This window comes from Oncorhynchus mykiss, chromosome 3 (assembly GCF_057628025.1).
Source record: "Oncorhynchus mykiss isolate SJ-2025 chromosome 3, ASM5762802v1, whole genome shotgun sequence".
Lineage (NCBI taxonomy): Eukaryota > Metazoa > Chordata > Actinopteri > Salmoniformes > Salmonidae > Oncorhynchus > Oncorhynchus mykiss.
The window spans coordinates 60,783,221-60,807,333 of record NC_143024.1 but is presented as its reverse complement, the minus strand read 5'-3'; the positions used below and the strand labels follow the sequence as shown (position 1 = coordinate 60,807,333).

At 40.8% G+C, this 24,113-nt stretch overlaps 3 protein-coding genes and 1 pseudogene across 4 annotated transcripts; 1 reads left to right on the top strand and 3 right to left on the bottom strand.

The window, feature by feature from the left end:
• Positions 1–124: 124 nt before the first annotated feature.
• On the bottom strand, positions 125–1,404 carry LOC149984632 (kelch-like protein 23; annotated as a pseudogene).
• Positions 1,405–4,446: 3,042 nt separating this feature from the next.
• phgdh (phosphoglycerate dehydrogenase) lies at positions 4,447–14,323 on the bottom strand. Its single transcript, XM_021597128.3, has 12 exons — positions 13,041–14,323; positions 12,274–12,425; positions 12,071–12,136; positions 7,751–7,805; positions 7,477–7,575; positions 7,249–7,381; positions 7,018–7,166; positions 6,754–6,906; positions 5,849–5,987; positions 5,430–5,557; positions 5,088–5,304; positions 4,447–4,809 (listed from the first exon to the last, which is right to left on the bottom strand). Exons 1-12 carry the CDS (start codon positions 13,176–13,178, stop codon positions 4,655–4,657), a joined length of 1,584 nt encoding a protein of 527 aa, XP_021452803.2. The 5' UTR covers positions 13,179–14,323; the 3' UTR covers positions 4,447–4,654.
• Positions 14,209–17,813, top strand: cfap210 (cilia and flagella associated protein 210). The gene is made up of 9 exons (XM_021597129.3): positions 14,209–14,728; positions 14,940–15,145; positions 15,402–15,575; positions 15,701–15,906; positions 16,079–16,235; positions 16,341–16,480; positions 16,680–16,869; positions 17,033–17,197; positions 17,367–17,813. The coding sequence occupies exons 1-9, from the start codon at positions 14,674–14,676 to the stop codon at positions 17,718–17,720; spliced, it is 1,647 nt and encodes a 548-aa protein (XP_021452804.2). The 5' UTR covers positions 14,209–14,673; the 3' UTR covers positions 17,721–17,813.
• LOC110520090 (peptidyl-prolyl cis-trans isomerase G) lies at positions 17,088–23,386 on the bottom strand. 2 transcript variants are annotated; one of them, XR_016494740.1, is made up of 15 exons: positions 23,253–23,386; positions 22,754–22,830; positions 22,563–22,637; positions 22,353–22,460; positions 22,212–22,256; positions 22,043–22,130; positions 21,860–21,889; positions 21,574–21,713; positions 21,242–21,431; positions 20,973–21,155; positions 20,799–20,880; positions 20,559–20,704; positions 18,668–20,325; positions 17,882–17,962; positions 17,088–17,724 (listed from the first exon to the last, which is right to left on the bottom strand). XR_016494740.1 is itself a non-coding variant. In XM_021597127.3 (13 exons), the coding sequence occupies exons 2-13, from the start codon at positions 22,812–22,814 to the stop codon at positions 19,296–19,298; spliced, it is 2,178 nt and encodes a 725-aa protein (XP_021452802.2). In that variant the 5' UTR covers positions 22,815–22,830; positions 23,253–23,386; the 3' UTR covers positions 18,277–19,295. The 2 variants fall into 2 exon arrangements, 1 of the variants encoding a protein (XP_021452802.2); XM_021597127.3 differs by lacking the exons at positions 17,088–17,724; positions 17,882–17,962 and having other exon boundaries at positions 18,277–20,325.
• Between the last annotated feature and the right edge of the window lie 727 nt (positions 23,387–24,113).

The following is a 24,113-nucleotide window of genomic DNA, read 5'->3' as shown; positions in this document are numbered from 1 at the left end:
AGTGTAGAGATTTGTTTAAAAACTGTGCATTTGTGCATATCAGTGCTTTATCAGGTTAGCCAGTATAAAAGTACACAAATGGTAGTGTTAAAGTGCATGAGAACCAGTGTTAGAAGCCATTCAATGTAAGTGGATTGAAAATTATGTGCTATTTTTGTAATATTAAACCAGCAGCAGTCATTTGTCACTGAACATTTGTTTTTGGCCAAATGGTTATAAAGATGCTCTAAATAATGTAACTTTTTGTATAAAGATTCTTAGCACCTGTCACACATGATCAGTATGGAACAAATGACTTGTATCCATGGGATTTAGTTGAGGTTTGTTGTAAAAGTACATTCAAAGACACAACACACTGTAAATCCAAATGCAGCCCTGTGCTTGCTGAGCTGGGGGGGTTTCCCACAACCTCCCAGGTGTCCAGCTCCGGGTCATACTTCTCAATGCTCTGCAGATACGTCCCCTTTGAATAGGAATATCCCCCAGTCACATAGATGTAGACATTGATCACTACAGCGCCACACTCCATCCTCTCCTTCATCATTGACAACTGCCTCCACACATCTCTCTCTGGATCTCATCCTAGTCTGTCCTCCCAAGTACAGCTTGTTGTTCAGAGAAACAGAGCACAGGCCATACTCTGAAAATATAAAGACAGATTTATATTTCCTGACTAAATATATTCCATACAAATGAAAATATATGCCCATTTCCTTTGAAACGTGTCATACCTAGATGAGTTATTGTGACAATGATCCACTCATTGATGTCTGGCTTGTAGGCCTGAATTTTTTCATAGGTGCTACCTCCTCTGGTTCCATAGTGGCCCCCGGTCACAAATATTGTGCCATTTACGACACAAGCAGTGGAATTTCCTACACCTTTCAAAGAGGAAACCTTTTATCAAGAAGAGTGAACAGCGGAACACGGCAAAGCAATAATGATTTCATTAGTACTCAGTGAAATATTGTTCATGTTATTTAAATGTGCAGAATAACTTAAATCATTATTTATAGGTCAATGGCTGAGAATCAGTTGCCCAGACAACCATGTAAAACGGACAAATTCAAGACACAATGACAGTGCAATAGAGCAACACAGGCTTACATGTTCGCCTAGGAGTCTTCTCATTGTAACAAACTCCTTTCTGTATAGTTGCTCTATTTATGTTTTCATACTTTGAATCATGTTGGCTGTAGGGAATCATTTATTTTTTAAGGGGTCATAGAATTCAGTCTCAAGTTGAAAAACTCCCCCTCTGTACCCTCCTATAGCATAGATAAAGCCATGTCAAGCCACAGAACAGTGGTAGTATCTGGCAGTGATCATGGGGCATCCCTCTGTCCACTCATCGAAATCACCATTATAAATCCAAACTGTGTCGAGGGCTTCAATAGTGAACATGACTTTAAAAATAAGAGTGGTGAGCTGACAAAGCTGCCTTGTGACAGTGAAAGACTTGTCCTGTGGCCCATTGTAGGGTGATATGTGTGAATGTCACCTATGTAGAATTCTTTCATTCTTTCTTTCATTCTTTTTAGCTCATTCGGCTGCCGCAAAAGTCATAAATATAGCTTTATTTTCCCCTGTCAGACATGATGGCTAGAAAATGAAGAGAACGTCAGCATTTACTTTTGGGGTGTTTATTTCTGGTGTCCCATTAATTCAACAAGCCTGAGAACATTTGAAAAAAAAACTAAAATCTTACAGCATTAAGGTTAAACGGCATATACAGTGCCTTGCGAAAGTATTCGGCCCCCTTGAACTTTGCGACCTTTTGCCACATTTCAGGCTTCAAACATAAAGATATAAAACTGTATTTTTTTGTGAAGAATCAACAACAAGTGGGACACAATCATGAAGTGGAACAACATTTATTGGATATTTCAAACTTTTTTAACAAATCAAAAACTGAAAAATTGGGCGTGCAAAATTATTCAGCCCCCTTAAGTTAATACTTTGTAGCGCCACCTTTTGCTGCGATTACAGCTGTAAGTCGCTTGGGGTATGTCTCTATCAGTTTTGCACATCGAGAGACTGACATTTTTTCCCATTCCTCCTTGCAAAACAGCTCGAGCTCAGTGAGGTTGGATGGAGAGCATTTGTGAACAGCAGTTTTCAGTTCTTTCCACAGATTCTCGATTGGATTCAGGTCTGGACTTTGACTTGGCCATTCTAACACCTGGATATGTTTATTTTTGAACCATTCCATTGTAGATTTTGCTTTATGTTTTGGAACATTGTCTTGTTGGAAGACAAATCTCCATCCCAGTCTCAGGTCTTTTGCAGACTCCATCAGGTTTTCTTCCAGAATGGTCCTGTATTTGGCTCCATCCATCTTCCCATCAATTTTAACCATCTTCCCTGTCCCTGCTGAAGAAAAGCAGGCCCAAACCATGATGCTGCCACCACCATGTTTGACAGTGGGGATGGTGTGTTCAGTGTGATGAGCTGTGTTGCTTTTACGCCAAACATAACGTTTTGCATTGTTGCCAAAAAGTTCAATTTTGGTTTCATCTGACCGGAGCACCTTCTTCCACATGTTTGGTGTGTCTCCCAGGTGGCTTGTGGCAAACTTTAAACAACACTTTTTATGGATATCTTTAAGAAATGGCTTTCTTCTTGCCACTCTTCCATAAAGGCCAGATTTGTGCAATATACGACTGATTGTTGTCCTATGGACAGAGTCTCCCACCTCAGCTGTAGATCTCGGCAGTTCATCCAGAGTGATCATGGTCCTCTTGGCTGCATCTCTGATCAGTCTTCTCCTTGTATGAGCTGAAAGTTTAGAGGGACGGCCAGGTCTTGGTAGATTTGCAGTGGTCTGATACTCCTTCCATTTCAATATTATCGCTTGCACAGTGCTCCTTGGGATGTTTAAAGCTTGGGAAATCTTTTTGTATCCAAATCCGGCTTTAAACTTCTTCACAACAGTATCTCGGCCCTGCCTGGTGTGTTCCTTGTTCTTCATGATGCTCTCTGCGCTTTTAACAGACCTCTGAGACTATCACAGTGCAGGTGCATTTATACGGAGACTTGATTACACACAGGTGGATTGTATTTATCATCATTAGTCATTTAGGTCAACATTGGATCGTTCAGAGATCCTCACTGAACTTCTGGAGAGAGTTTGCTGCACTGAAAGTAAAGGGGCTGAATAATTTTGCACGCCCAATTTTTCAGTTTTTGATTTGTTAAAAAAGTTTTAAATATCCAACAAATGTCGTTCCACTTCATGATTGTGTCCCACTTGTTGTTGATTCTTCACAAAAAAATACAGTTTTATATCTTTATGTTTGAAGCCTGAAATGTGGCAAAAGGTCGCAAAGTTCAAGGGGGCCGAATACTTTCGCAAGGCACTGTATATGTATATATATATATATATATATATATATATATATAGGCGTTCATCTGTACAGTCACACTATTACAAACATAGGCTAAAACATTAGGGCTATTTATATCTATCCACGCATGTGTAGGCTACGAGGACGGGAAATGAAGTGTCTCATGTCATAATCAGCAGCACACAACTTCATATTCCTAAATCATTCGATTACAATCATTAATCTTCAACGCAACAGTCCCTCGTTCACGCGTACCTTTCCACCATATAATGGCACTTTCTGTACTAAACCGGCGCTGTGCTTTTGTTTGAGCGCTCTGACGAGGATTCGCAGAGAGTTACCTTAAATTAGCTCAGGACGGTGGCAGCATACCTGTCAGATTCTCTTCCCGCTCTTGTGTATCCTGCTCCATATTACTCCAGTCAGCTTCCCAGAAACTAAAGCCGTCTGCTTAGCTTTATTATTAGCATTCCAGTTATTTCCTGGACACGCATTCTCCTACCATGGAGAATGAGCCTAAACATAGCATCGATGCGCACAAGGAGACTCCAATACCACAAGTGAACCAAAAAACGATATGGTTGGCAGCCTATTTAAATTTAATTGAGGATTTCCCCCCACTGCAAAGAACCACTGGCAGTTGGCAGTTTTAGCCGAATATGGATTTAGATTGCATAGTCTAACACGAGATTGTAGTGGTGCCAGGAACAAGCTCGACGTCAAACCTTGACTAACACCAATTGTGGTTTACAACCTCACTACAACGTAGAATCATCTAAGTGATGGAAATTTGACTTCAACCTTCACGGTTTAAAATGTTTTTGTTGTTTAAAAAAAATCTAAATTACTAAGAGGCTGGTAGTCTGTAACATAACATCTGCTGTCTTTATTGCACCCAAGGGAATACCAAATACTAGTAATAGACTAGTCACCATAGAAACCAAGGATGCACAGCAAATGCATTCGAGTTTATTGGCAGGTTGAGAGGAGTTGTTTTTTGTTTCCCCATTTCAGCTACCCTCCTCCTGGTGTGTTTTCATTGAGAACATTTACCAAAAACAGACAAAGGGAGAATACAACAAAATATAAACCAGTGTAATAATGTAACAATTTGATTATTTATTACATATAGCCAGCATCTCTACAATAGAAATGACAGAGGTGCATTTTTAGTAACTTCTACGTGTTTGTGTTGTAAACCAAGTATTGCAATGTTAAAACGCCAAGAAACCATTTTGATTAATTAATTTTAGACATTGGAATGCTCTACTGGTCCCTCAGCATTGTAACAATGCTCTCACTGCCATTTACACAGAGAGCTGTGCTGCTTCTTTCACCAAAGGTTTTAAAGCACCAAGGTCCCCCAAGAGAGAGGATAACCCCACACAATACCACTGATCTCCACTACGAGTTGCAGGGGCACTGAATGACTCCATTTCCACCCCTGCCGTGGCCAGCAAACCTGAGGAAAGAGTGGGAGAGAGCTCGTTTAAAATAAATTAAGTTATTCTGGTCATCTGCCATTTACAGCCGGAGAGAAGCTTGCTGTCAAGTGCTAGTTCAGTGTAAACACATCCTGATGTGAAAAGGCAGAAAAAGTATGGGTTAAGACTGCATACTGAAAATTTGTATCATTCAAGTAGCGAGAAAGGGCTATACCTAGTGCTGCATAGAGGGATTATAGCTCCTGTGATTTCGATAAGTCAATCGTGAGGTTACAATGTCAAATTAATTTCTCACCGGTTACGGAGGGCAGGAGCTGAGGAGAAGCCGTGGCCTTTAAGAACAGCAGGTTGCCAGTGAGAGAGACAGGCTGTCGGAACACGCTGTGGTTCAGCTCCAACAAGACTGGTGCACCTCCCTGGACTGAACCAGTAGCTCTGTAGCTGGAGCCGTTGACAGAGATCTCAACCTCACATGCACCTTGAGTCAAACCCTCACTGTGATTTCTGGTTACCTGAGATTTAAAAACAGTCAATCTGATAAATAATCTTGTTACTCAAGACATTAATAAATTACTCTATTACACAAGTTATTAACAGAATATGGCCTTTAGCCAAGTGTCAATGCGGGCCATTTTACCTTGATTCCAGATTCCTTGGCCAGGGTCAGTGAATTGACCAGGTTGGGGCAACTCTTGGAAACATCAGTAAGTAATCCAACCATCACTGCTGAAGTCATGTAACCAGAGGAACCTTTCAAGCAGTCTCCTAGTTTGTGATAATAACAAAAAAGAAACCACGTTCAGTTTGATATGCAAGATTATACCACAAGGGGGAGACAAACCAAAGAGCACAACACAACCTGCCCCTAATACCTGTATGCCAGAATGGCATCCAAAGTCTCCTTTCCCTTCCAATCACTTTTCTGAGAAGACTGGTTATGAAATGTTGACAGGCTTTCCCGCAAAATGTAAATTTATCAAGCCAGTTCAGCAATTTCAGAAAAAAAATTAAGCAATTGAAGAATATAAGGACAGTCTAATGCCTTGCAGTGCTTACCTTGAGTTGTGATTTGGACTTGGCTGAAGGGCTGTTTAGAGGTGGTGCATGATTTCAGCACAACTCCTACGGCCTCTCCAAGTTTGATCCACTGGTGAGACCCAGGGGAGAATGTGCTTGCCAAAACCTGGGCATTCACCTGCACACACACACACCACATGTAATGTGACCAATCAAATGTGGTTTGTGCTTCGTTAAGATAATCAAGATCTATTGTATTGAGCTGCATTGTTTTTCCCCTATGAAATTTCACAAGTAAGGCAACCAGTTTTACAACACTTCATGTGGAAAACTATTTGTGTTGCCAAGTATGACTCAATATTGAATATACATTCTTGCAATGAAACCATCAGAATACTTTGAACAATTTTGAGGGTTACGTTGTTTTCAAGGTCTGAAAGCAGTTCTTTTTTTTTTTAAACTCTTGCAACAGTGAAACCATCAAAAGAAAGAACCCATTAGAATCAGTCACCGATAGGCATTTGCTTGACCGTAATAGAAAAGTGTAGAACTCACTGTCACGCCCTGATCGGTTTCACCCGTCTTTGTGATTGTCTGCACTCAACTCCAGGTGTCACCCGTCCCTGGTATTTATTTCAGTGTTCCCCGTTCATCTTCTCAAGCAGCGTGTTTTTCAGTGCTCTTTCAATTCGCTCTTTTGCTAGTCCTCCCGGTTTTTACCCTTGCCTGCCTTGACTCTGAACCCGCCTGCCTGACCATATAGCCTACCCTGACCTCGAGCCTGCCTGCCACTCTGTACCTCCTGGACTCTGACCTGGTTATGATCTTTTACCTGTCCATGACCGTTCTCTTGCCTGCCCCTTAGATTATAATAAATATCAGAGACTTGAACCATCTGCCTCCCGTGTCTACATCTGGGTCTCGCCCTGTGCCCTTATACTTACTGCTCCAACCAAGCCCTTGCCCATCACCATGTCCACAATCTGCAGAGCGATGTCCTGTCCACAGCGTGCCTGGGCCTCCTTTGTACTGGCACCCAAATGAGGACAGCTAATCACATTGGGATGGTTCACCAGGGCACGGTTCTTTGGGGGTTCCTGGGAAAGAATGGAATACCATGATGTTAGTGAATGTCAATACAGGGGTAGACAAGTAATACCAAAATGGAACTTAATGTTTGGGTGGTTTAAGTGATGTGATATTCTTGCCTCAACAAAAACATCAAGGCCAGCCCCTCCACACTGTCCAGACTCCAAAGCTCTGAGGAGAGCATCCTCATCGATGATGCCCCCGCGTGCACAGTTCACGACCTTTACACCTTTCTTGCACTTAGCAAATGAGGTGTCGTTCAGTAGTCCTAGGAGAAACAACTTTACCTCAAGTGGAAAAGCGCTTTTCACCCTCCAGTACCACAACCATGACACTTCTGTAAAACTCACCAGCTGTAGAAGGCATGAGGGGCGTGTGGACGGTGATGTAATCACACTGGGGCCACAGCTGTTCCAGGGACATCTGATCCACCCCCCAGGTAGCAGTCACCTCAGGAGGAGTGATTGGATCATAGCCGATGGTCTGTCGAAAGCAAATTCAGTTAGTATTTAGATGATAATACTACAGTAGGCAGCTTTGAAAGATTCTTTTTACTTTTCACAGGATTTTGAACTGACCTTCATGCCAAAGGACTGCATTCTGGTGGCAACTTCCTTTCCAATTCTTCCAAGTCCAACTATTCCAAGTATTTTGCCATACATCTCTGCACCCATGAACTGCGAAATCATTAACACAACTTTGATCCAGGTCCCTGAGGAGCGTGAGACTACACAGATTTAAAGATCAGATTTGATTAGTGATGACTGGCTGAACACTGGGGTAGACCACGCGACAGTAATTGCTTTGTGTGTCAAATTGAAACTGCTAATGAGGGAAACCAAAATACTCAACCTTTTTACGATCCCAGTTCCCTGCCTTCATGGACATAGCTGCTTGTGGCACATGTCTAGGAAGATAATGATTTTGAATGGAGTTAATCAAATTTTTCTGTAAATGTATGAGAAGGACAATGCATTCGGAAAGTACAGTGGGGCAAAAAAGTATTTAGTCAGCCACCAATTGTGCAAGTTCTCCCATTTAAAAAGATGAGGCCTGTAATTTTCATCATAGTGAACTATGACAGACAAAATGAGAAAAAAAATCCAGAAAATCACATTGTAGGATTTTTATGAATTTATTTGCAAATTAAGGTGGAAAATAAGTATTTGGTCAATACAAAAGTTTCTCAATACTTTGTTATATACCCTTTGTTGGCAATGACAGAGGTCAAACGTTTTCTGTAAGTCTTCACAAGGTTCACACACTTGCTGGTATTTTGGCCCATTCCTCCATGTAGATCTCTGTTACGCACGCCTCTATGAAGAGGGAACACAACACCCTGCTACAACTAAACTCTTTGTGATGTGAAAAAGGTATGGACCGTAGGTGCGAGCAAGAATGACAACAGACAGAATGTGGTACCATTTACAAGGACTTTATTCCTTTACATGGTAATATGGGGAAAAGGGGCTGGACGGAACCAAAGCAAAGAAAGTAAATCTCAAAGCCCCCCCTCTCCTATCTTACCTGCCTACCCACTACTTACCTAATTTAGCACCCCCTGGTGCCCTAACCAAAATACAGGGAGTGGTCCGCCCAGGTCTTACCTAGTGTGCCTAGACAGTGAATATACTATGGGTATATGTATGCCCGCGGGCCTCTTGCCTAAGCACTCCCAAGGTGCCTTCCCCTTTCCCCCTGGGAACAAATGAAACAGAATATTAAACAATTTTACAAACAAACTAAGAAACAGAGGACATCAAATAAGCTCTACCTGAGCAACAAACTCACAGAACATACCCACTCTCAGCAATGAACTCCCAGCAAAATCAACCTCTAGCAAAAACTCTCTATCACAAACAATCACTCTGCAATGACCTCAGCAACGTCTCTCTCAGCAATCCCTACCTCCAAAATCTCTCTAAGCAATCCCTACCTCCAAAATCTCTCTAAGCAATCCCTACCTCCAAAAATCTCTCTATGCAATCCCTACCTCCAAAAATCTCTCCATGCAATCCCTACCTCCAAAATCTCTCTAGCAAAATCTCTCTCAGCAATCCCTACCTCCAAAATCTCTCTAGCAAAATCTCTTTAGCAAAATCTCTTTAGCAAAATCTCTCAGCAATCCCTACCTCCAAATCTCTCTCTCTCCTGAACAGAACACTAGCTTTTATATAGCTTCAGAAGGAATGAGTAATTGGAGACAGCTGCGTCTTGACGAGGGGGCGGTGTCAGCTCTCCAATTAGCCCTGTAGTCGACCAATCAGCTGCTTGAGGAATTTCAGGAAGCCATTTCCTGAAATAAAACGCATGCAAATACACAAACTACAACACAAACTGGGGAACGTAACAATCTCCTCTAGAGCAGTGATGTTTTGGGGCTGTTGCTGGGCAACACGGACTTTCAACTCCCTCCAAAGATTTTCTATGGGGTTGAGATCTGGAGACTGGCTAGGCCACTCCAGGACCTTGAAATGCTTCTTACGAAGCCACTCCTTCGTTGCCCGGGCGGTGTGTTTGGGATCATTGTCATGCTGAAAGACCCAGCCACGTTTCATCTTCAATGCCCTTGCTGATGGAAGGAGGTTTTCACTCAAAATTTCACGATACATGGCCCCATTCATTCTTTCCTTTACACGAATCAGTCGTCCTGGTCACTCTGCAGAAAAACAGCCCCAAAGCATGATGTTTCCACCCCCATGCTTCACAGTAGGTATGGTGTTCTTTGGATGCAACTCAGCATTCTTTGTCCTCCAAACACAACGAGTTGAGTTTTTACCAAAACGTTATATTTTGGTTTCATCTGACCATATGACATTCTCCCAATCTTCTTCTGGATCATCCAAATGCTCTCTAGCAAACTTCAGACGGGCCTGGACATGTACTGGCTTAAGCAGGGGGACACGTCTGGCACTGCAGGATTTGAGTCCCTGGCGGCGTAGTGTGTTACTGATGGTAGGCTTTGTTACTTTGGTCCCAGCTCTCTGCAGGTCATTCACTAGGTCCCCCCGTGTGGTTCTGGGATTTTTTTCTCACCGTTCTTGTGATCATTTTGACCCCATGGGGTGAGATCTTGCGTGGAGCCCCAGATCGAGTGAGATTATCAGTGGTCTTGTATGTCTTCCATTTCCTAATAATTGCTCCCACAGTTGATTTCTTCAAACCAAGCTGCTTACCTATTGCAGATTCAGTCTTCCCAGCCTGGTGTAGGCCTACAATTTTGTTTCTGGTGTCCTTTGACTGCTCTTTGGTCTTGGCCATAGTGGAGTTTGGAGTGTGACTGTTTGAGGTTTTGGACAGGTGTCTTTAATACTGATAACAAGTTCAAACAGGTGCCATTAATACAGGTAACGAGTGGAGGACAGAGGAGCCTCAAAGAAGAAGTTACAGGTCTGTGAGAGCCAGAAATCTTGCTTGTTTGTAGGTGACCAAATACTTATTTTCCACCATAATTTGCAAATAAATGCATTAAAAATCCTACAATGTGATTTTCTGGATTTTTTTTCTCATTTTGTCTGTCATAGTTGAAGTGTACCTATGATGAAAATTACAGGCCTCCTCTTTTTAAGTGGGATAACTTTCACAATTGGTGGCTGACTAAATACTTTTTTGCCCCACTGTATACAGACCTCTTGACTTATTCCACATTGTTACATTACAGCTTTTTTTACATGGATAGAACAAAATAATCCCTCAATCTACACACAATACTTCATATTGACAAAGCAAAAACAGGTTTTTAGAAATGTTAGCTAATTTAAATAAGTATGCAGACCCTTTACGCAGTATTTTGTTGAAGCACCTTTGGCAGCTATTACAGCCTCAAGTATTGGTTATGACGCTACAAGCTTGGCACACCTGTATATGGAGAGTTTCTCCCATTCCTCTCTGCAGATCCTCTCAAGCTGTCAGGTTGGATGAGGAGCGTCGCAGCACAGCCATTTTCAGGTCTCTCCAGAGATGTTAGATCAGGTTCAAGTCCGGGCTCTGGCTGGGCCACTCAAGCTCATTCAGATACTTGTCCCGAAGCCACTCCTGTGTTGTCTTGGCTGTGTGCTTAGGGTCATTGTCCTGTTGGAAGGTGAACCTTCATCCCAGTCTGAGGTCCTGAGCAGGTTTATCATCAAGGAACTTTGTACTTTGCACCGTTCATCTTTCCCTCTAACCGGACTAGTCTCCTAGTCCCTGCCGCTGAAAAACATCCCCACAGCATGATGCTACCACCACAGTGCTTCAACGTGGGGATGGTGCCAGGTTTCCTCCAAATGAGACGCATGGCATTCAGGCAGAAATAGTTCAATCTTGATTATATTAGACCAGAGAATCTTGTGGTCAGAGTCTTCAGGTGCCTTTTGGCAAATTCCAAGCGGGCTGTCATTTGCCTTCTGAGGAGTGCCTTCCGTCTGGCCACTCAACCGTAAAGGCCTGATTGGTGGAGTGTTGCAGAGATGGTTGTCCTTCTGGAAGGTTCTCCCATCTCCACAGAGGAACTCTGGAGCTCACTCAGAGTGACCATCGGGTTCTTGGTCAGCTCCCTGACCAAGGCCCTTCTCCCCCAATTGTTCAGTTTGGCCAGGCAGCCAGCTCTAGGAAGTCTTGGTCATTCTAAACCTCTTCCATTTAAGAATGATGGAGGCCACTCTTCTTGGCCACCTTCAATACTGCAGACATTTTTTGGTACCCTTACCCAGATGTGTGCCACGACACAATCAAGTCTCGGAGCTCTTCAAACAATTCCTTTGACCTCATGGTTTGGTTTTTGCTCTGACATATACTGTCAACTGTGGGACCTTTATCTAGGACAGGTGTGTAACTTTCCGAATCATGTCCAATCAGTTGAAGTTACCACTGGTGCACTCCAACCAAGTTGAAGAAACATCAAGGATGATCAATGGAAACACGATGCACCTGAGCTCAATTAAGTCTCATAGCAAAGGGTCTGAATACTTATGTAAATAAGGTATGTTTTTTATTTTTAATACATTAGCAAAAATGTCAACCTGTTTTCGGTGTCATTTAGGGGTATTGTGTGTAGAAAGAAAAAAAGCTACATTTTTAGAATAAGGCTGTAATTTAACAAAATGTGGAAGGAGTCAAGGGGTCAGGATACTTTCTGTATAGTGCAATGAAATACACAGAGGTATTCTGTTTTCATCTGTTGTAGTGTCTTACCTTGAGAGGCTCATCAAAAGGGTACATGTCAGCTCTGCAGCACTGATGGTGTTGCCACTTGGTGTGCTAAAAAAAATAGAAATTTACACAATAGTCTAATGTTTAGGGAAAAGCCAGATCTGTGGTGATTTGATTTTAAACAAAACTGCATTGAAACTACACACACATGCATAAACTCAGAATTTATTTTGAATTACACTTACTTCATGACAATTATGCCCTTTTTAGTGGCAGTATCTACATCTACGTTGTCAACGCCAGTCCCAGCTCTTCCAATGATTTGGAGGTTACCAGTAGCATTGATGACATCAGCTGTCACCTTTGTTGCAGATCTAACGACAAGGCCATCATAGTCCTGGAGAGGGAATGAACAGACAAAATGAATTGCATAGTGACATTGCATGACAATCGTCTGTTGTTCATTGGAGTAGTTTGAAGAAGTTATTTATGACCTTACAGTTGTAATTTGTGCATGCATCAAACTCATTGAAATGATTGATTTGGGCATTACATGGTGTCAGATTAGCAGCCTTTGGGCTGATGTAATTGATGTATAGTCCAACTTTTGAAAGTACTAGGTAGAAAAGATTTTAAAAAAACCCGGTCTAAATGTGATCCTGGTGTTTAAATCGGCCAAACGAGGGACATCTGTAAATCTCTGGCGCAGTTGCATCAGATTCCCAAGAAGGCGGTACTAATGATCGACACCAGATAGGAACGCACAAGCAAGACCTTGCTTTTATCATCTAAACTGCAACGGATTTAAATAATATACTGTTTTCTGAAACGCAGAAATCGTTGCGTGTTACTTCAGAGACACGAGGTTATTCAACCAATGACCAAACGCGATATACTTTTTCCGTATTATAAATTAGATGCCAACTGTGAAATGGTTGTTGCACATTTTAGATAGACATTGTGCAACAAAAATGTAATGGATGCAAAATTAGGAAAATATGTAAACCCCTACCTTGATCTCTGCAATCAAGTCATCCTTACTCATGTTTTGCTTCTCCGTAACTTGGATTCCATTTTCTTGCAGGATCTTCTTACAACAAGGATCAACACTTTCACTGATTAAAATGCGTTTAATGGATATTGGGGCCATTTTTCTGTTCTCAACAGCTACGGACAATTTCAGAGATGGGGAACCTTTATGTAAACTGCTGGTGGACAGACACTGAGAAGTTCTCAATTCAGTTGGTTTTGAATGAACATTTCGGATAAGGACTGCCCCATTCAGTAAACCCGCCTCTTCTCATCTCCAGTTTCTGACGTGGATGCTGAAACAACGAGAGGCCATAGATAGAGAAGCATAGATAGGCTACAACAATGGTGGATGAATTTAGATGTCCCACTCAGGCCGTTTACTATTGAAAAAAATTGTCACAGTTCCTGTCTGCTTAAGGGGTGGCACCCATGCATTAGCAGCTGGGTCTGGTCTGCTTAATTTATTTATATGAACCAGATTTAAACAGCGAGTGAAATGTCTCGCTTCATCTTCAGTCTTTGCTTTAACCACAGAAATTACTTTGATATAACTTGTCGGACCAGAAATACGATACGATCATCAACCGGCAATGTTGTACAGTAGTGATACAATTCTGCTGACTGAGTTTTAAATGAAAATGTTATTCGAAACTGAAGAACAATTTAATTTCTGTGCATGCCTCCCTTTCCTAAACGTGATATAATCGTAGCTGATTTCTCAAGAATATGAGTTCAAATTTAGTGAGCCAGCTTTCAAAGTCTGTGCTAGTCTAATTGGGGTGTTTGAATGTGTTAAGCCAATCACATGACAGGCCCTTCTCTGTTCATTACCTCGAATAAAGCTCTAGAGTGAAACACCACGCCTACCTTTACCCAGTCTTTCTATGGCTATGCAGTTAGCCGATCTATGCACTTAGCCGAAATTATTTATCTAGTGGTCTGTGTATTGTATTGAATGCATATCTAGCTATTTGAATTGTCTATACATGTAGGCAATCATATGAAATACAATGTAACCATCAACAGAAAAAAATAGAAATTACCTCTACAGAAATGTGTGAAACGTAAAACAAATGTAAGTAATCTAGGAATTCCACAAATCACATTTCTCCATCAAAAAAAGTGAAGAAAAACATTTGCCCCAACAGCCACAAGAAATAATAATCAAACGGAATAACATTACACCAAATAACATCTGAATAGGCTCCAATTCAGAATCCAAAGCCATTCATATTACATCTGTATTGCATCCAGACAATCTTTGCTTTATTTTTCCGCGTAGAAATGACACCATCTGGTGGGAGACAATGGATTTTTTACTTGACCGTGGTTCTTCGATCACTCGCATTCTGATTGGTCTCTGTGTGTTCCCAGGTCTCCGCTCTACGCAGCTGGTATCCGGCCGCAAAGGCGTTGCTAGGATACATTGCAACAAATGTGTCCATCGTTACTGGATACAGTCCTACAGAAAACAGTCCGTCAAAGGCACTTTTTTTTTTACACAACGACGTTGTAAAACTGTCTAGTGACAAGAAAAGTGCCATGCAACTTTGTGAGCTCTGAATGCTCTTTTTTAGATTCATACGATTGAAACCAAAATACATTCAGATCAAATGGAAACTGCGACTGTTGTCCGGTTTGGTCGAAGGAGTGGGTCCAGCAAAACAAGTGTGTTTGACTACTTGCATAGCCTATTCGTTTACTTGCTCTCTTGACGCATGTATGGGTTTGTAACGTCACTGTAGTGTAGCTAATATCGCATATTTTGCTCGGTGTAAAAATGTTTAAGCAAGATCTATGCATAGCCTACCACAGCATAACATTGTTATACCATAAGCATTGTTGGTATTTTTTCCCATTTCATTTCTCCTATTATCAGCGCTAGCAGTTGAGGAAAAAAAAGCAATGCAACCACCAGATCTTCGGCAAGTCACTGTTTTGCCCAAAGCCGAATGGCTCCGAATTCAAGGTAGTTTGAATCAAGGGAATAAATACAACGAGAGTCTAAAGGAAGCAACCAAACAACGAGAAGCTATGCACCTGAGGTCCAAGGAGGTGGTAAAATTCTGGTCTAACACAATAGCTGTAAGTATCTTTGTTAGTTTGTTTTTACCATAATGCATAATGGTAGCTATTATACATGTCTTACTCTGTGCATGTGCCCACAGGCAGCCTCAGGATCACAGTCTCATACAAAACATTAGGCTAAAAAAAATACAAGGAAAGGGGATATACCTAGACAGTTGTACAACTGAAAGCGTTCAACTGAAATGTGTCTTCCGCATTTAACCCAATCTCTCTACACAACCCACTTGAGTAAAATGTGCCATTCACTTCATAGGGACAAAGACAAAAGAAACTGGAGGCAAAGAGGATTCGGGAGGAACTTGAAGAAGATGAGAAGAAACAGATGGATATTGAGGAGGCTAAATATCAGGCGCAAAAGAGGAAAGAAGCTATTGAAAAGGCCAAAACTCAACAGTACTACGAGACTGATCGTGTGAAAGGATTTCATGTTTGTATTTTTTATAAGTTAAAATTGTCTTCTGCAATTATTTTTTTCATCTGAAGACATGCTGTGTTCTTTATAATATGCATTTGAGTTAAATTGAATAAATGCAATATTGTTATTTCTTCCAGCGTGCACTCTTGCTGACAGAAGTCCTGAAGGAAAGGGAGGCCCAGATAGAACTGAAGCAGAGAAAGCAGGATACCTCCAAAGATGTGGACAAGGAAATCATGGCTATCATTAAGTGTAGAGAGGATGAAGCTTTGCAAAAGGAGCAGCAGAAAGCTTTGCAGAGGAAGCTTGACATCCAGGCCACAGCAGAAGACTTAAAACAGCAGTAAGTCTCACTGAAACCTAACAACCTGGCAGCAGTTATCGAATAGAATATCTATACCATCGACTACCATATACTCTACCTTGGAGTCAAATGAATTTAAATGTAGTCCAAATAGAATAGACTGAATGCTCTCAATGGTTTAGTATGATGAATGGTCTCTTCCCCTTATTAGGGCAAAGGAACATGAGATGAATAGAGAACGGGAGAAACTGGAAAACAAGAAAGAGGCAGAGGAACTCCAGCGACTAAAAGAGCTTTTTCTGTGGGAGCAATGCATGCAGGAGCAAAAGAAAGAGGAGCAGAAGAGAAATACCATGAAAGCTCACATGGTAAGGTATTTGGATGTTATCAATGTTCAAATGTCTCACTCACTAAAGCAATATTACAAGATTCATGGGGGTGTGTTAATTAATCCTGCATTTGTATTTAAAAAGGAGCATCTCTCTAACAGAGATATCATTAGAGCAATAGAGGCACAAAAGCAAGAGATGGAAGAGGAGCGCAGGAGGCTTTTTGCAAATGCAAAACAGAAAATGGTGAAGTTGAGGAAAGACAAAGAGGAAGAGATGTTCCGGTAAGTAGACATATTAGGAGAAAGTAAACAGTTCGATAAAACATTTGAAGTCTATAAGAATAATTATTATTCTATAAGAATAAGAAATGAGTATAGCTGTGGCATAGCTGTATAGCTGTGGCATCACTAGTCAACAGTAGTCTTACAATTCTGGAAGTCTCATGGACATAGATTTTCTAAACCGTTTTCCCCTCCTAAGAGAGGTCCAAATGCACAGGGGGGGGATCATGAATGAACTGGCTGCAAAACAGCAGGAGCAGACGGACAATGAGGAACTCATCGCCAAGGCTATTGCTCAACAGGATGCCAGACAGGCACAGCAGCAGAAGGAGAAAGATGACAAGAGGATGGCTATGCTGGACTCAATTGCCTCACACAGAGAAGCCATGGTATGGCATGTGCACCCTACCACAAGCAAAGAGACAATCGGAAGCTCAAAATATTATTCTCACAAAATTAAACTCAGAATTAATATTTATCAATGAATATGCCAGTCTATATGTGACAAAAAATGTCTTATCACAATGACACTGGCTTGGTTTTTTTCCCCAGAAAGAAGAACAGGAGCAGAAGGAAAGAGAACACAACGAGAGAGCTATTGACATGCTTTATGCCAAGAAAGAAGCAGACAGAATATTTATTGAAAAACAACACCTGAAGGCACTGAAAATGAAAGAGGATGGAAGAACTTTACAAGACGTCTACATTCATCAAATGGTGAGTTTGGATTTGATTTGCACTTTGCCTTTCCGTGATTACAATTCTTGATCATTTTTGGTATGTCAACTATTTTCGCAATGACACGTAGTGGAATGTGTCAGCAACAGCAACACTTCTAATGAAGCAACATAAGATTTCATTTAACATTTGAAATCTTGCTGTTTAGGCTGAAAAACGTGCCAAGGAACAGCACATAAGAAAGCAACAACAGGACTTTGAGACCAAAAATGCAGAGCTCATTGCTGTGGAGGAGAAGCAGTTCCAGCAGTATGCAAACAATGTGATCGATACAGCCACCGAGGCCAAGAGAAATATTCACCCACTCCGCAAAGCTGCCAGGGAGGGAATTGGAGGTGGTCTTGGCCCCATATTTGGAGGAGTGAGGCCAAGTTACTTGGTTCAAGATGACACTGGTGTCCAGATGCCCAATTACGTCGGCAGTAGATCTCAGGACGTCAAAGAGCTGAATGAGACACGTGATATTCAGCAATCCAAGAAAAGACTTGGATTCACATGGTAAACGTCTGTTGAAAAGAGTAACATGGTCAGGTGAAGCATGATTAGAAAAACAATTAAACCAATGGAATTCAGCATTTCCTAAGCATTTATGATATACCCCCTATTATGTCATTTATTTCACACTCAAAAAACCCACACTTGATAGGCAAGTACTTGACTGACCTAGTGGGATGATTGCAGTCTTTTCAGCGCTCAAAGATGATTCATCTCAGAAATATGGAAATGTAGAGTGTATAACTGTCTCTGAAATTAGATTTTTAGTTTTGTTATTTTACATAATATACATACACACAATTCAATTAAAACTAGTGCACAAATTGGGAAACTGCTGATAATTTCTAGCCTGGTCCTAGATCTGTACCTACATGACCAAGATAGTCAAGAGTTGGCTAAAGCACAGATCTGGGACCAGGACATATAGTGCAACGGTTTCATTTGAATACATAAGATTCACCCAGATTAAAATGTGACGTGTCAATGTTATCTTTATATCTATTGTATCAGTTGTCACTCTGTGAAACATTATAATAAACAATCTATAGGCAATAAAACAAACATTTTAACCATATCCTTTTATTTTAAAACATGGTTCATTGGGGAATATTGAATTCGGCCCGTTTTTACAAAGCCAGTGGTTTTCATTTATAGTTTAAAGGAAAGTCATGCCCAGGAATTTAACACCTAGTATGAACTAACATGGAACTTCACAGCAATGTATTTACACATTGCTCTGGTGAGGAATTTTAAACATTTTGAAAGATGTAATGGGTGAAAATCAGAACATAAAATACTAACAAAAATGGATACAATTATACAAAACTAATTTGAGACTGAGGTCAAGATAAAAAGTTCTGGTTCCCTGAAACAGGTAAAAAAAAAAAGAAAAAATAACTAAACGGTATACGCATCTAACACCCCAATCATTTCACAAAATGTCTGCACTCTTACCTGTCTTTCAAGTCAAATTGAGCCTTCTGACATCTCCACTTAAATATCAGCATACTAAAAAGGAAAGTTTTTTTTTTTTTTTTTTTTACAAAACCATTTTATATGTTTCACTTACAGTATGTTCTGTCACAATGAGACTGTTGGTAATTTAAACAATCAAAATGTTGAAAATAACCATATGATTAGTCATACATGTAATATTACTTGAGTCAGGCATATAGCCCAGAAAGACAAACTCATCCCTTCCATTATAATTATCACAATGGAATCACGTCCCCTCAGTAGGAGACCAGACTGAAAGAGAACATTTTTTATAAAACCTGACAAAAATGTTCCTTCCAACACTCACCTGTTCAGTCACTTCCTTACTCGACCATTAATAAACATTACATTCCCAACATTTGTCAAATTAGTCTGACAGCGGAAAAAAAATAACTAAAACATAAAATGGCTTTTAGCCGCTGTCAAATCTTATGAAATCTTAATTTGTACAAATATTCCAGAATTGGATCTGTTGTGATATCTAACAAGTGTCTAAAATAGGTCTACATCAGAACCTCACACATTATTAGGCATCAGCGCATTAATTTGTATGTTCAAGGATGGACAGGAATGAACATTTAGTGGACTAATCACTATCATCAGAACTGGACTTCTTTTTCTTGCTGTGGTTTTTATCCTTCTCTTGGCTCTTTGACTTTTGATTCCGCTCAGGGTTTTTCCCTGCATCTTTGGACTTGTGAGAGGACTCCTTTTCTGGGATGCCATCCCTTTTCTTCTTGGAGATGGGGCTCTTTCTACTTCTGTCCTTCCCTTTATTCTCCGAGTTGCTGCTCTTGGACCGCCTTCGTCTGTGAGTGTCTTCACTGTCTTTGTTCTTCCTCTGATGAGATGAACCGTCTTTGCTATGGTCTCTATTGTTGCTCTTACTCCTGGAGCGCCTGCCTCTACGCGAGTCCCTGCTCTTATTCTTGTCTGGACTCCTTGTCCGTTCTCTGCTCTTGGATCTACCTCTCCTCTTGTCCTCCCTCTCTCTGTGGTGCTGTCTTTCCATGCTCTTACTGCGCTCCCTACCTCGCTCTCTGTCCCGTGCTTGCTCTTTGTCTCGAGATGAGGCACGTCTCCCCCTGTCCCTGCTTCTGCTGTTAGATCGGTTTCGGTTCTTTCCAGAGTTCCTCTCCTTGCTTCTAGACTTTGTCCTCAGCTTCTCACCATTTCTCCCTTTTGTCTCCTTTCTGTTCTTAATGTCAGCCTCAGTGGGTTTAGCGCGTTCTTTACTTCTATCACAGTCATGAGTTCCAGACTCTGTGGCTCTCTCTTTATTTAGGTTTCTGTCCTTGCTTCTTGAGCGGCCCCTCTTATCATCACTTTTGCCATGTTTCTGATCCCTCTCTCTGCTTTTGGACCTACAACTTTTCTCTTTGCTCCTACTGCGGCTTCGAGATTTGGCCTTCTTTGCCTTGTGTTTGTTATGCTTGTCTTCAGTTTTATTAGGGTCATTTTCTTTGCTCTTGGATCTATGAGAGCGACCTTTCTTCTCCTTCTCTCTGTTTTGATTGGAGTTTTCAGCAGTGTTTTCATGCTTGGTTTCAGAAGTCTTCCTCCCTCTTCCTCTTGGAGCTTTGCCACTCTCATTCCTGCTCTCTGTCATGTCACCCCTACAACAAAAATACAGAGAAATGTCACCCCCACAGGAAACACAGAGTCCAAGTTAACTCTTTGAATAAAACTTAAATAACTGGCCCTTGGCTGATGATCCCTTTTGACAATAGGAGAAATTAGGAAATACTTGAGAAGCCATGTAATTAGATCAGGCTGTTAAAGGTAAAATCAGCTGATCAGTCCAGCACTGACCGTTCGAATATTAACAATAAAAAAAGGTAAGACTTACTTATCACCCTTGATCCAGCGGTCTCCACTGGATGCTCTTGGTGCCCTTTGTACACGCTGCATCTCCTGGCGCCAGTGTGGAGGAGTCTCGCTGCGTCGGAAACGATCCCTTGACCTTGACCTGGAGTGTGACGGAGTTCGGTACCGCTGCAAGTAAAAGATTAAATTGACATTCACTTTCTAGATCCTTGTTTTGCAGAAATGGTATGATAGTACTGTACTTGTTCTATAGTGCACTTACTCTTGGACCTCTGCCTTTAATCGTCCTGCCTGATCTTGTCATCAGAAGTCTCCTCTTATATGTTGACTGACAATTAAACATTCTGCAACAAAACAAAAATGTATCTAAATGAATATAGTTCCCAGTTGTAAAGGTTCAGAATGAAATGTTGTTCTGTCTTGTCCATGAACTCACCTGTCCCTAGGCTTTTCCCTCTCCCTAGCCTTTTCCCGCTCCTTTCCAGCCTCAGCCTCTTCTTTTTGCTGCTGAGGACTTCTCCTCATAAGGAACTTATTTTCTGGGATAGGAGGGATTTCCTCTGGTCGTACCGTAGAAGTAACCTCTTCCTCTTTCTCATCACCACTGCCGGGCTCAGACCTACAGACATTACAGACCAGACTTCAAACCTATGCTTTAATGAAGGTGGTTGTGGGAGAACAATTAAAACAGTTTTCAGTACAAACCCTTTCTTATCTTTCTTCTTCTGTTTCTTGTCCTTCTTCTTGGACTCTTTCTTGTGCCTCTTCTTCCGTTTCTTGGATTCTTTATCAGAGTCACTTGCAGATTCAGAAGAGACGTCAGAACTGTCAGAGTCACTTGAGCTGTCGCTGCCACTGGAGATGGCCTTTTGTCTTCTCTTCTCTTCTTTTTTTGCTGTAAATAGTAGAGGACACTTAACCAGCGCTAAGGATACCTTTAAAAGCTTTGATCCTGACGATAAGACAGTCCAAGACCTACAATCTAAAGCAATAACAAGCTTAAAACAACTTGCCAAATTTCTTTGAATCGTACAAACCTTTCGATTTTGGAATGAGCTCGCCACAGTTCATAACTTTCACCTCAGCGTATGGTCTACTGCCGGCATCTGTCTTTTGACTCTCCATTGTCTGAACGACCTCTTGTCCAGAGATCACTTGGCCAAAAACCACATGGACACTAGAATAAAATAAGCAAGTTATGACAGGTGATAACAACGAAGAACAGATCACCATTTATATAACATGCTCTTATTATGAAAATACAATTCAAGCAGATACAAATGGTCAACTAAGTTGCAATACTTGTCCAAATGTTATACTTACCCATCTAAGTGTGGTGTGGGTTTTGTTGTTCTGTAGACCAATAAAAAAAAATGGAGCAGAAGATTAGAATGAGAGTAAAACATATTTTTGTAAGTTAGGTTCACTCAAGATGTTAAATTCATGAATGAATGACCAACTGATTCTAGCTAGGCCAATTAAAAATGAAAACATTGATAGACTTACATGAAAAACTGTGATCCATTGGTATCTTTGCCCCTGTTTGCCATTGACAGGAGGTACTCCTTGTTATGTTTGACAGAGAAGCTTTCATCTGAGACACAGACATGACATTAGTTCTTGAGGATGGTTTTGATTAGAATATTTAACAAAAGTATCTGTAAAATAGTCCTACCTTCAAAGAATCCACCATAGATAGATTCCCCTCCCTTTCCATTGCCTGATTTACAGAAGGAATATAGATAGATATTAGAATATCATCGACAACAAAAAAACATTTCCACTGTTGTCTTTGGTTAAGGCATATTTCATATACCTTCACTGAAGTCTCCTCCTTGAATCATGAAGTCCTTCACAATTCTGTGGAATATGCATCCTTTGTAATGCAGAGGTTTTTGTGTACCTTTTCCAACTCCTTTCTCGCCTACACAGAAAGCAATGTTTAAGTCAAAACAGAGATGACAATATGTACAGAATCTAAATATGGTACACCAATGTCAGACCAAGGCAAGAAAAAGTCAATTACCTGTGCAGAGGCATCGAAAGTTCTCACATGTTTTGGGACAGACATCAGAAAACAATTCTACCACAACTCTGCCAACTGCAAAATAAACCATGTTCATGTCAGTGCATATTTTAGTAAAGCGTCTCTAAGCTACATTTCAGAGATATGATAAACGGGATGGTAAGACCAAATTAAAACCTAAGCCTTCTTACCCAGCACGTTACTGATGCCAATGTCAAAGAAGCAGCGTGGACGCTGAACCTTGATTCCCATGATCAAACTTCTATAGCTGAAACAAGTTTTTTTGCTGTTAGTTAGCTAGTTAGCGTAGGCCGCTAGTTGTTTACAAATGCAACAATAGTACCCATCTCTACAGGCTAATATAGCGTATTAGCCAATTAATTGGCAGAAAAACCAGGCTGCGCAAAATCTGGGCAAGATAAAGGAAAGAAAAACTAGCTAGCTTTATCAACATGAATGAATAACGTTAATATTTAGTTAGAGTAAACACAATACAAACTGAAATGTCCACGCTAACTAGCAAGCTTGCTAGGCAATGACTTGTGCTCATGCGAATTGTGGCCTGCAAGCTAACAGCAGTAGCTCGCTAACGTAATTAACTGTTTGATAGATTTCAGTCTTCCCTTTCATTCAACGTTATTTAAAATAGACATAATGTACAATAGCGTAGACATTATAGAGTTGACCTACACAAATTAGCTCAGTTGGCCAATATCTCACGCTAGTTATTCTCAACAAGGTGAAATCGAGTTTCATTTGGCTACCGCTTCTTCCACAATGTTTTCTAAAGATGGCGCGACGGGAAACGTCAAAGCATTTTGGGTAAAAATATGCGCAGAAGACGACATTTCACACCTGCTGACAGTCTACTGGTACATCTGGCTGGATTTTGGGTGTTATGATGATTGCTTATAACACTAAAAACGTATAAAATATCATATTTTTCTTCAGTTACTGTTTATCTGCTGCTTGTGTAGAGTACATACAATATAGACTACTAGGGGAGAAAATGATTACATGTTATTTATATGAGGGACTTGATCATGGATTACGGTAAAAGGTAGTCACAGACACAACAAACAGATATTTCACCGGATGCAGTGGCTTCAATTTTATGTTACTTTGTAACTATAACATTGATAAGATATCTACAAAATTATCTGCTTTTCATAGACAAGTATTCTTAGCGTGGTCGTTCGCGTGGTCGTTAATATATAAACATAATTTCCCCCCACATAGGTATTTCATTTGCAACAATAAGGATATTTTGTATAGAAACAAGTTCAAAACAAGTTCAAATCCCCGAGCTGACAAGGTACAAATCTGTCGGTCTGCCCCTGAACAGGCAGTTAACCCACTGTTCCTAGGCCGTCATTGAAATTAAGAATTAGTTCTTAACTGACTTGCCTAGTTAAATAAAGGTAAAAAGAAAAATATTCAAAGGGATATTGTATTCATTCCTTTTGTCACACCTTACTGAAATACATTTGTCAATAATATCTGTTGGAAAAAAAGTCTGGTTATTACCACACAAATACCTGCTTGTTAACA

Coding starts and splice junctions, on each gene's coding strand:
- phgdh (XM_021597128.3), bottom strand. CDS start 13,178: ATGGCCCCAATATCCATTAAACGCATTTTAATCAGTGAAAGTGTTGAT. Junction 6,907..7,017: donor GCCTTGATGTTTTTGTTGAG/GCAAGAATATCA, acceptor ATTCTTTCCCAG/GAACCCCCAAAGAACCGTGC. Junction 5,988..6,753: donor GCAAGGGCTTGGTTGGAGCA/GTAAGTATAAGG, acceptor GTGTGTGTGCAG/GTGAATGCCCAGGTTTTGGC.
- cfap210 (XM_021597129.3), top strand. CDS start 14,674: ATGGAAACTGCGACTGTTGTCCGGTTTGGTCGAAGGAGTGGGTCCAGC. Junction 15,576..15,700: donor ATCGTGTGAAAGGATTTCAT/GTTTGTATTTTT, acceptor TATTTCTTCCAG/CGTGCACTCTTGCTGACAGA. Junction 16,870..17,032: donor CCTCACACAGAGAAGCCATG/GTATGGCATGTG, acceptor TTTTTTCCCCAG/AAAGAAGAACAGGAGCAGAA.
- LOC110520090 (XM_021597127.3), bottom strand. CDS start 22,814: ATGGGAATCAAGGTTCAGCGTCCACGCTGCTTCTTTGACATTGGCATC. Junction 22,257..22,352: donor AGGAGGAGACTTCAGTGAAG/GTATATGAAATA, acceptor TCTGTAAATCAG/GCAATGGAAAGGGAGGGGAA. Junction 21,432..21,573: donor GCTCATTCCAAAATCGAAAG/GTTTGTACGATT, acceptor TACTATTTACAG/CAAAAAAAGAAGAGAAGAGA.